Source organism: Crinia signifera, chromosome 8, assembly GCF_055691185.1.
Source record: "Crinia signifera chromosome 8, ASM5569118v1, whole genome shotgun sequence".
In the NCBI taxonomy this organism is placed as follows: Eukaryota; Metazoa; Chordata; class Amphibia; order Anura; family Myobatrachidae; genus Crinia; species Crinia signifera.
Genome location: NC_139224.1, coordinates 16,127,368 through 16,138,430, shown reverse-complemented (window position 1 = coordinate 16,138,430; position 11,063 = coordinate 16,127,368). Strand labels below are relative to the sequence as shown.

General features: G+C 48.2%; 1 protein-coding gene and 1 pseudogene across 1 annotated transcript; one reads left to right on the top strand and one right to left on the bottom strand.

Annotated features, from left to right (window-relative positions):
- Positions 1-263: 263 nt before the first annotated feature.
- NAA80 (N-alpha-acetyltransferase 80, NatH catalytic subunit) lies at positions 264-5,380 on the bottom strand. Its single transcript, XM_083155827.1, has 2 exons — positions 5,271-5,380; positions 264-1,669 (listed from the first exon to the last, which is right to left on the bottom strand). Exons 1-2 carry the CDS (start codon positions 5,291-5,293, stop codon positions 550-552), a joined length of 1,143 nt encoding a protein of 380 aa, XP_083011953.1. The 5' UTR covers positions 5,294-5,380; the 3' UTR covers positions 264-549.
- A 2,532-nt stretch (positions 5,381-7,912) lies between these two features.
- LOC146029968 (U2 spliceosomal RNA) lies at positions 7,913-8,048 on the top strand (annotated as a pseudogene).
- The last annotated feature ends 3,015 nt before the right edge of the window (positions 8,049-11,063 follow it).

Sequence of the window (11,063 nt, the reverse complement as noted above, 5' to 3'; positions counted from 1 at the left end):
ATGTGAAGGGTTGTGAAGGACAGCTGGATTGAGGGAACAGAGTTAATTTGGCCCCTTTTAGTTTTCTGTGGTCCCCAACTTCTTAGAGAACATATTAATGATTAGAGAAACGTTGCCCATCACTGTAACCTCATGGGATAAGGACAAGACAGCCCTGTGACTGGGAGATATCACTACTAGTCACAGGTACATCACTAAATACATGTTTCGGACTCCTCTTATGGAATCTGTGACTTTTTACAAATGTCCCCAAATTATACAGGTGCCACCGAAATCTCTACACACTACACCAAACAAGAAATGCTGGACAGTAACAGGAGACATCGCAGAAGTAGGTTACATCTTATTGGCTGAAGCAATTGTCGCTTTTATTACAGGATGGCCGGTACCGGCCTTCAGACTCCCAGTGTGGAACACATAAAACCATAAAGGCACACAGCGTGACCGGAAAGGGAATAAATATGTGTATTATATAAATATTTCCTGCAGAAGGTCTAAGGCACAGGACAGTCTGTGATAGGGCTGTAGATACATCAGCCGCATCCTCCATTAAATACATTTTCTCATCCAAAATAGAGGTTCCCCACGAAAGTCCCGATATGGGGTCTGCAAGGAGCCTGTTCCTCTCTGCTCTACTTGATGAAAAGCAGGTGATAATGGAGGAGGAGCTGATGGGGGTTGTGGAGGAGTTAAGGAGCGGAGGAGAGGAGGAGCTGGTGGTGGCTGTGGAGGAGTTATAAAGCGGAGGAGAGAAGGAGCTGGTGGGGGTTGTGGAAGAGATGTGGAGCAGAGGAGAGGAGTAGCTGGTGGTGGCTGTGGAGGAGTTATGGAGCGGAGGAGAGGAGGAGCTGGTGGTGGCTGTGTAGGAGTTATGGAGCGGAGGAGAGGAGGAGCTGGTGTTGGCTGTGGAGGAGTTATGGAGTGGAGGAGAGAAGGAGCTGGTGGGGGTTGTGGAAAAGATGTGGTGCAAAGGAGAGGAGGAGCCTGTGTTGGTTGTGGAGAGGAAGAGTGGAAGAGTGGAAGAGCTGGTGGTGGTTGCGGAGATGGGAAGAATGGAGCAGTGGACTGAGGTATTGAAGCTGACTGATCAGACATGGATGGTGATGACTTTTGGGAGGATGAATCTGATGGTAATACAGCTGGTGGTAAATTAGTTGATGAAGCAACACAATTGCGTTTTGAGGTAGGGCTTGCTTTGGAGACTGCCATCTTTTGAAACATGCCCATGGGTATCAGACTAGCCAGAGTACCCATGTTCTGCACAGGGTCTGACAAGCGATACCCTAGGTGGTAATAGAAGTCCTGCTTGTCATGGGTGGTAAGGTATAGATTTTGAAAGCCCCTTCCTCTGGCATATCTCTCAGTGGCCTCCATTAGTTTCCGACCATAGCCTTTACCACGAAGTTCAACACTAACCACCACAGACTCCACAAACAGACTGTCCTGGAGACCCGCCACCCTACAGAGACGGACATGACCAAGGACAGGGCCCTCGGGAGCTTCAATGAGCACCAGACACACAGGGAACTCCTCAGAAGAACGCTCTAAGGAGTGCATCCGAGCTCCCAGACTTCTCTGCCATGTTTGGTTCAGGAGTTCAGCACAGGATGCAATGAGATCTGGACGATGGTGCAGAGGCAAAAGGACAAGATTGACAGATGAAGCCACCCTATATGAGAGGGGGAGAAGGAAGTGAGAGTTAGATGCTGATTGCTTGTTGTCCACATGGAGAGCAGGACAGTAGAGATGTAACTGCAGCTATTATGGGATTTAATCAGACTGATGAGTTATAATTAAGGAGCGGCCAGTGACATCTCCGAGGGCCGAGGTACACAGCAAATATGCAGGCTGCAAACTCAAAAACAGTGATTTAGCCAACAAAATGGCGGCATCTACAGCGAGTAGTCACCTGGTACAATGTAAACATCAACCAAGTGACACCCGAAGAACAAATATAAAACTCACTGATAAATCAGCCCTTACATCAGTGGTTGTGGGTTAGTGTAGCAGGGGGTAGTTGTGGGGGTTTAGTGTAGCAGGTGTAGTGGATGTGGGTTATTGTAGCATGGTGTAGTTGTGGGTTAGTGTAGCAGGGTGTAGTGGTTGCGGGATACTGTAGCATGGTGTAGTTGTGGGTTAGTGTAGCAGGGTGTAGTGGTTGTGGGTTACTGTAGCATGGTGTAGTTGTGGGTTAGTGTAGCAGGGTGTAATGGTTGTGGGTTAGTACAGCAGAGGGTAGTGTTTGTTGGTTAGTGTAGCAGTGACTACCGTGCTGAGTGCAGCGAGCCATGCGAGGGGACGTGGTACTTATACAGTGTCCATGTCGACATATGTGTTGGAAGCGTGGATGGTGTAGTGGTTAGCATTACTGCCTAACAGCGCTGAGGTCATGGGTTTGGTTCCACCATGGCCCTGACTGTGCGGAATTTGTATATTCGCCCCGTGCTTGCGTGGGTTTCCTCTGGGTACTCCGGTTTCTTACCACATTCCAAATATATACTGGTAGGCTAATTGTCTCCCAACACATTAACCCTAGAATGTGTAGATTGTAAGCTCCACTGGGGCATGGACTGATGGGAACGTTCATGTATTCTCTCTACAGCGCTGCGGAATATGTGTGCGCTATATAATAACTGGTAATAATATTCTCTGTACAGCGCTGCGGAATATGTGTGCGCTATATAATAACTGGTAATAATATTCTCTGTACAGAGCTGCGGAATATGTGTGCGCTATATAAATAACTGGTAATAATATTCTCTGTACAGCGCTGTGGAATATGTGTGCGCTATATAAAAACTGGTAATAATAGTCTCTGTACAGCGCTGCGGAATATGTGTGCGCTATATAAATAACTGGTAATAATAGTCTCTGTACAGCGCTGCGTAATATGTGTGCGCTATATAATAACTGGTAATAATAGTCTCTGTACAGCGCTGCGGAATATGTGTGCGCTATATAATAACTGGTAATAATAGTCTCTGTACAGCGCTGCGGAATATGTGTGCGCTATATAAATAACTGGTAATAATAGTCTCTGTACAGCGCTGCGGAATATGTGTGCGCTATATAATAACTGGTAATAATAGTCTCTATACAGCGCTGCGGAATATGTGTGCGCTATATAAAAACTGGTAATAATAGTCTCTGTACAGCGCTGCGGAATATGTGTGCGCTATATAATAACTGGTAATAATAGTCTCTGTACAGCGCTGCGGAATATGTGTGCGCTATATAAATAACTGGTAATAATATTCTCTGTACAGCGCTGCGGAATATGTGTGCGCTATATAAATAACTGGTAATAATATTCTCTGTACAGCGCTGCGGAATATGTGTGCGCTATATAAATAACAGGTAATAATAGTCTCTGTACAGCGCTGCGGAATATGTGTGCGCTATATAATAACTGGTAATAATAGTCTCTGTACAGCGCTGCGGAATATGCGTGCGCTATATAATAACTGGTAATAATAGTCTCTGTACAGCGCTGTGGAATATGCGTGCGCTATATAATAACTGGTAATAATATTCTCTGTACAGTGCTGCGGAATATGTGTGCGCTATATAAATAACTGGTAATAATAGTCTCTGTACAGCGCTGCGGAATATGTGTGCGCTATATAATAACTGGTAATAATAGTCTCTGTACAGCGCTGCGGAATATGTGTGCGCTATATAAATAACTGGTAATATTCTCTGTACAGCGCTGCGGAATATGCGTGCGCTATATAATAACTGGTAATAATAGTCTCTGTACAGCGCTGTGGAATATGCGTGCGCTATATAATAACTGGTAATAATAGTCTCTGTACAGCGCTGTGGAATATGCGTGCGCTATATAATAACTGGTAATAATATTCTCTGTACAGTGCTGCGGAATATGTGTGCGCTATATAAATAACTGGTAATAATAGTCTCTGTACAGCGCTGCGGAATATGTGTGCGCTATATAATAACTGGTAATAATAGTCTCTGTACAGCGCTGCGGAATATGCGTGCGCTATATAATAACTGGTAATAATAGTCTCTGTACAGCGCTGCGGAATATGCGTGCGCTATATAATAACTGGTAATAATAGTCTCTGTACAGCGCTGTGGAATATGCGTGCGCTATATAATAACTGGTAATAATAGTCTCTGTACAGCGCTGTGGAATATGCGTGCGCTATATAATAACTGGTAATAATATTCTCTGTACAGTGCTGCGGAATATGTGTGCGCTATATAAATAACTGGTAATAATAGTCTCTGTACAGCACTGTGGAATATGTGTGCGCTATATAAATAACTGGTAATAATATTCTCTGTACAGCACTGCGGAATATGTGTGCGCTATATAAATAACTGGTAATAATAGTCTCTGTGCAGTGCTGCGGAATATGTGTGCGCTATATAAATAACTGGTAATAATCTCTGTACAGCGCTGCGGAATATGTGTGCACTATATAATAACCGGTAATAATAATCTCTGTACAGCACTGTAGAATATGTGTGCGCTATATAATAACTGGTGATAATAGTCTCTGTACAGCGCTGCGGAATATGTGTGCGCTATATAATAACTGGTAATAATATTATCTGTACAGCGCTGTGGAATATGTGTGCGCTATATAATAACCGGTAATAATAATCTCTGTACAGCGCTGCGGGATATGTGTGCGCTATATAATAACTGGTAATAATAATCTCTGTACAGCGCTGCGGAATATGTGTGCACTATATAAATAACTGGTAATAATAATCTCTGTACAGCGCTGCGGCATATGTGTGCGCTATATAGACACAAACGCACAGAAAACCTCATGTCACCCTTGTTCATATTGACCATGTCTACCTCAACCATAAGCTTGTGTCAACCTTGGGCATGTTGACTATTTCATGGTGGTGACCTAGTCTCTGTGGACCATTTATAGCATAACCACGGGATAGATCAGGGCTGGGCAACACCGGCCCTCCAGATGTTAGTGAACTACACATCCCAGGATGCTTTGCATTAGTTTTGCTATGTGGCCATGCTGAAACTGATGCAAGGCATGCTGGGATGTGTAGTTCATCAACATCTGGAGGGCCAGTGTTGCCCAGCCCTGGGATAGATGGACAGATAGATATGATGGGGAGGATCAGGACAGTCCCTGACAGGTATCACAGGTGACAGAGTTACACTGCACATACATGTAGCAGGACATACATGTATCGGTCATGATGTTACATAACACATATGCAGCACCAGCAGCTCACCCTATTCGGGTCACTGGTCTTTAACTCACCCGACTCCAAGTCTCTCCTCCATGTGCTTCTACCACAGGGCGAGGGAGGGGCTTTCTAACATGCCCAACCAATCACATTTCGTCACGTCAGCACGTCAGCTGTCGGCGCGCTGTGCATGCCGGAACTTGTAGTACTGATACTTTTTGTATATGACAACGACAGTGCTGTGCAATTTTCGGCGCAGCCACCAGAGGGCGCGGGAACCGTACATGAGACTGAGGCACGGCAGCACTAGTGTGCGCACTCCCCACAAGCCCTACCCTTGTCTCACCATGCAGTGTTCCTGCGACCTCTTGTGGCCCAGATAGGTGTAGTACATCAGAAATGTCTGCATCTTAACTTGCGGAGATCCTGCGCCCTCTTGTGGCACAGATGGATAGTGTCCTTCTATACATTTGATCACTCTAGTAGCCCTTAGTTTACATAATACTTAACCTGGGATTTGTAGATCCTGCGCCCTCTTGTGGACTTGATGTTTATAGCAGTTCCCCAAATTGTGGGGAGTAGTGAGCACAAAAGCTGTCTCTGCGTATCATAGTGTACTATTCTTGCGCCCCCTTGTGGCCCAGATAGGTAATGCACAGATGCGGGGAGCACTATGTGGAGATCCTGCGCCCTCTTGTGGCCTAGATGTTTATAACTCCGTGAGTTGGAGCAAATCAGTTGTGTCTGCGTCTCATCATGCAGGGATCCCGATTATCGTGTGGCCTGTTATCGGGGAGTTTATTATTATTATTATTATTATTATTATTACTGTTTCTTATTTAGCGTGGCAAATATTGTTGCGCTTCACAATTGCAGAGTGAAGGGGGACCCTGCTCAGAATCTTATACTGGGTGAACACTTGTCCAATCCCAGTGTGCATCATGGGATCGACAAATGAGGTTGAGATGGGAAAAAGGTTGAAAGGTTGACATGAGTATCTCATATATTTGGCTACATCTGTCACTCAAAGTGTGTCTGGAGCTGTAACGCTGGGTGGAGCCTCTGACTCACATGACTGACTCACATGACAGAGAGCCAGCCCAGTGAGCCCACAGACAGTGCCAGACACCCTCTGCCTCTCCATGTTACACAGCAAAGACACAGCTACTCACCAGACACACCAGGTGAGCGCCCCACACCTCCATACCTCCCAACATGACCCTCTCCAGGAGGGACAGAATGCTCTGTTTGTGGACTTCCATCTTAATTTATGATTGTCATCACCTGTCATTTTAAACAGGGTAATTGATAAGAAAGGTGTTTAAGCACAGGTGATGGTAATCCATAAATTAAGAAGAAAGTCCAGAAACAGAGCAATGTGTCCCTCCTGGAGAGGGTCATGTTCGGTATGCAACCTACACATCATCAACCAATTCTTTGTATAATATATAACACCTGTTCTGTTTTACTGTAGGTGTTTTAAGTCAGACCTTTTACTGCTACTATTACTGTTTATGTAAATGCATTCTGAATGACAGCAACATCCTACCATCCTTCTACAAGAATATATAACCAACTAGGTGATTCATCGCGCCCCGTGCCCCCCCCTCCCCCTCCCGCAATTCACGGACCCCCCGCGCACCCCCCCTCCCGAGATTCACAACCCCCCTCGCGCAATTCACGCCCCCTCCCACGCTTTGCGGACCCCCGTCCTCTCCCGCGATTCGCCGACACCTGCGCCCCCTCTCTCCCTTGATTCATGGCACCCCCACGCGCCCCTCCCGCAATTCACGGCACCCCTAAGCCCCTCTTTAGTCCCCCGTATACTCACACACCCCTATCACTACCCAGCTTCCTGCTCTCCTGAACCGTAACTTCCACCACTGGGGAGTCGCTGACGCTGTTTTGCCCACATGCCCCTATCATGCCTCATAGCCCAGCCTCCTGCTCTCATGCACCCGAACTCCCACCCAGTAGGAGGAGACACTGACTAAGGGCCACCATCCTGTACTCCTGTACTGCCACGCTGGACCCTCACCCACTGGCAGAAGCTGCACAGTATCTCCCACCCTCCTCTTTAGTCCCCCTTATGCCCACACACCCCTATCACTACCCAGCCTCCTGTTTTCCTGTGTCGTGACCTCCACCAGTGGGGAGCCGCTGACTCAGAAACACCCTACTATACTATTGCACACACACACCTAAACAACATGCACACTTAGCCCCCCCCCAACACCCACAAATGTCACTGTACCATCCACACTATCAATGTACATCTTACTCTGTAACCGCTTTTTAATTAAACAAAACAATACACACTGCCTTCCACATCATATGCTCTCTATTTAACACATTTCACCTATAACTCAAGTTGCAATACAGGCCATCTTTCATACAATTCTAACCATCTTTCTCATATACAAATGTTCACAAATTAAGGGGGCGCAGCCCCTTACGACGGTGTGAAGAGCGCCCGTAGGGCGCAATGAATCACCTCGTTTGTCATACTTGCCTACCTGACCCTCTCCATGTGGGAGAAAATGCTCTGTTCCTGGAGTTCCCTGGTAATGTATGATTGCCAGCACCTGTGGGTGAAACGCCTTTACCTAGCTCCCCACAGGTGCTGGCACTCATACATTAACAGGGAAGTCCAGGAACAGAGCATTTTCTCTCGCATGGAGAGGGTCAGGTAGGCAAGTATGGTATTTGTTGACCCCGGCCTTCTCGGCCTTTTGGCTAAGATCAAGTGTAGTATCTGTTCTTATCAGTGGGTATGGACTGGCCTCTGGCAGAGAATAGAGAAAGGTTGGACTGAGTAGCTGCTCTGATGGGTGGAGGGTGTGGGACCCCTCTTTTTTGCCTGGGAGTGGTGAAAAGTCTGGCTGAGTACCTTCACCTCTGCCTTTGGTAGGAGGTGTTGTTTCCGTAAATCCACTGGTAAGAGTGGGGGAGAAACACTGGGCCTAGTAGTTTGACTCTCTTGATGGGGTTCGTAGCCCTCGAAGGATGAGACAGCGAAAGGCTAAGTCTAGTATCCATTCCCAGGGAGCGGAGAAAGGCTGGGACTGAGTAGATGGCTCCTGTTCCAGAGGTTCGTAGCCTCTGATGGGGAGACCGCGAAAGGCCCAGCTCAGTACCTTAACCTTGGGATCGGAGAAACACTGAGACTGAGTAGATTGCTCTTCCGAGGGGGTCGCAGCCCCTAAGGGAGTCAGTCGAAAAGCCCAGTGGAGTACCCATTCCCATGCCAGGGGCTGGAAAATGCCCTACGATGGGAACAGAGAAACCTTGGTCGGACGCTGATCGGTCGGTTGCTTGGAGTCCGAGGCTGCACTGTGCCCCCGGGGAAACTCGAACATGCACGAGTGATCCCAAAATCACCATGCACTAGTAAGCACTTGCACTGCGCACTTCCCTTCAGGTAGCGCTGCACGTCCTTACCCCGTCCTTTTGGATGGGGTAGGACAATTTTTCACACCCCCACCCCGGCCTTCTGGCTAGGGTATCTTTATTATTTATTTCTCTTCCCCCTCTCACGTTCGTCACTTTTCACGTTCCTTGTTTTTTGTAGTTTTGTCACGTTTTTTGGGTAGTGTGGTCGACCCTTTTGGGCCTTCCATTTCCCCAATGTGGGAGCACACCTCGGGCTCCTGAGTTTTTTCAAACTCATTTGTTGACCCCGGCCAACCTTTTAAAGCAAATGGATGACCTTCTGGCTGGGGTCCTCTTTTTTATTTATTTCTTTTCCTCTCTTCACGTTCGTGCACTTTTACACATTTTCTGTTTTCTGTAGTGTGTCACGTTTTTTGGGTAGTGTGGTCGACCCTTTCGGGCCTTCCATTTCCCCAATGTGCCGAAGCTCTCGCCTTTTGGGGAGAGCTTCGTGCCCCCCGAGGACAACCCCGAGCCATAAGGCGGAGGGAAGTCTACTGAGGGTCTCTCCAAACCTTCGGGTGCGGAGGACCCACCGTCCTAACCCTTCCGGGGGTTGAGGAGTGAGGGTCTCTCTAAGCTTCGGCGAAGAGGACCCACCGTTCCCTATTTTCCCCTCTTCGGCCTTATGGTTGAGAGGGGTTAGGGGAAAAACGGGGCCCGTCTCCTTCGGGAGATGGCCCACTTCGAACGCACGGCCCCCTTTGCACGTGTTTAGGCACAGCACTGGTGGTGGGGAGCACACCTCGGGCTCCTGAGTTTAAAAAAAATAATAATTTGTTGACACATGAAAAGGTCGATTTAGGCGTTTTTCCTTTTTTATGGTGTTGCTTTATATATTTGATCACATGGACTGAATTATGGTAGCATTTACCGTGTACCCTCCCATGTCTCGCGTCACTTGCCATGCTTGATGCTCTGCTAGCGCTGCAGTCGGCACACTTGCATGCATGTTGACCAAAAGCAGGGGTTAAGGTGAGCCAGAACAGGGCAGAACATAGGTGCCGATTCTGTGGGTGCTCAAGGGCCCGAGCACCCACAGGAATTAATGAGCACCCACGTGCCCGTAACTCCAGAGTCCCAATGCCGGGCCACTGTATTTGCTTGCTGAGCCTTTCAACAGGCTTGAGCACCCACCAGCAAAAACATAAATTGGCACCTCTCGCACAACTGCGTTCCAGTCAGTTCCATTTTGGATGCAGGATGGGGTTCGTCTGCTCACCTTGGCCATGCATGCATCACTTAAGGAGACAGCCGGGTAGAGACGTGGAAAACCTGGCTGCCTCAGAGCAGGTCCATTTGTTAACGGCAAGGCTATTTTAAATGACACACCAGCTTGCAACTCGCCAGCCAATTGGAGCTCATGGGCCGACAGCCAATCAGGAGCCAGACCGTGAGCTCTCATTGGCTCGCGAGTCACGAGCCGGTGCTAAGGATGACCATCGACCATCAATGATTAGAAATCATTGATGGTTTATGGCCAATGTTGAATAGTTTTGACATCGATGGGGGAGAACCAGATGGTTTACCACCATCGATGTCAGCTTAACTGAATAGTTTTGTTTTTATTTTTTCATCAAGGGGCCGGGACACAGAGCATAGCTCCGCCCCCAACACCCATGAAGCCCCACCCCCATTTTATTGATTGCCCCACAAGCCAACCTTTTAAAGCAAATGGATGACCATCGATATGTAAAAGCATTGATGGTCATCCATTGCATACATATACACCATCGATGGCCGGTTGCACTTTTGCCATCGATGGCAACCATCGATGGTAAAGGCAATGATGGCCATCCCTAGCCGATGCGTCTTTTGAAAAATATCCACGTTGCAGACGGATGGGCCTGCTCTGAAGCAGCCAGGATTCCCACTGCTCTGTCCGGCTGTCTCCTTTACCGCACAGTGCAGTGTAACCCCTGGCACTGGGCATGTCACCACTGGCACCGAGCATGTAACCCCTGGCACAGTGCATGTAACCCCTGACACTGAGCATGTAACCCCTGGCACTGAGCATGTCACCACTGGCACCGAGCATGTAACCCCTGGCACTGAGCATGTAACCCCTGGCACTGAGCATGTAACCACTGGCACCGAGCATGTCTCCCCTGGCACCGAGCATGTCACCCCTTGCACCGAGCATGTCACCCCTTGCACCGAGCATGTAACCCCTGACACTGAGCATGTAACCACTGGCACCGAGCATGTCTCCCCTGGCACCGAGCATGTCACCCCTTGCACCGAGCATGTCACCCCTTGCACCGAGCATGTAACCCCTGACACTGAGCATGTAACCACTGGCACCGAGCATGTCACCCCTGGCACAGAGCATGTCACCCCTGGCACAGAGCATGTCACCCCTTGCACTGAGCATGTCACCCTTGGCACAGAGCATGTAACCCCTGACACTGAGCATGTAACCACTGGCACCGAGC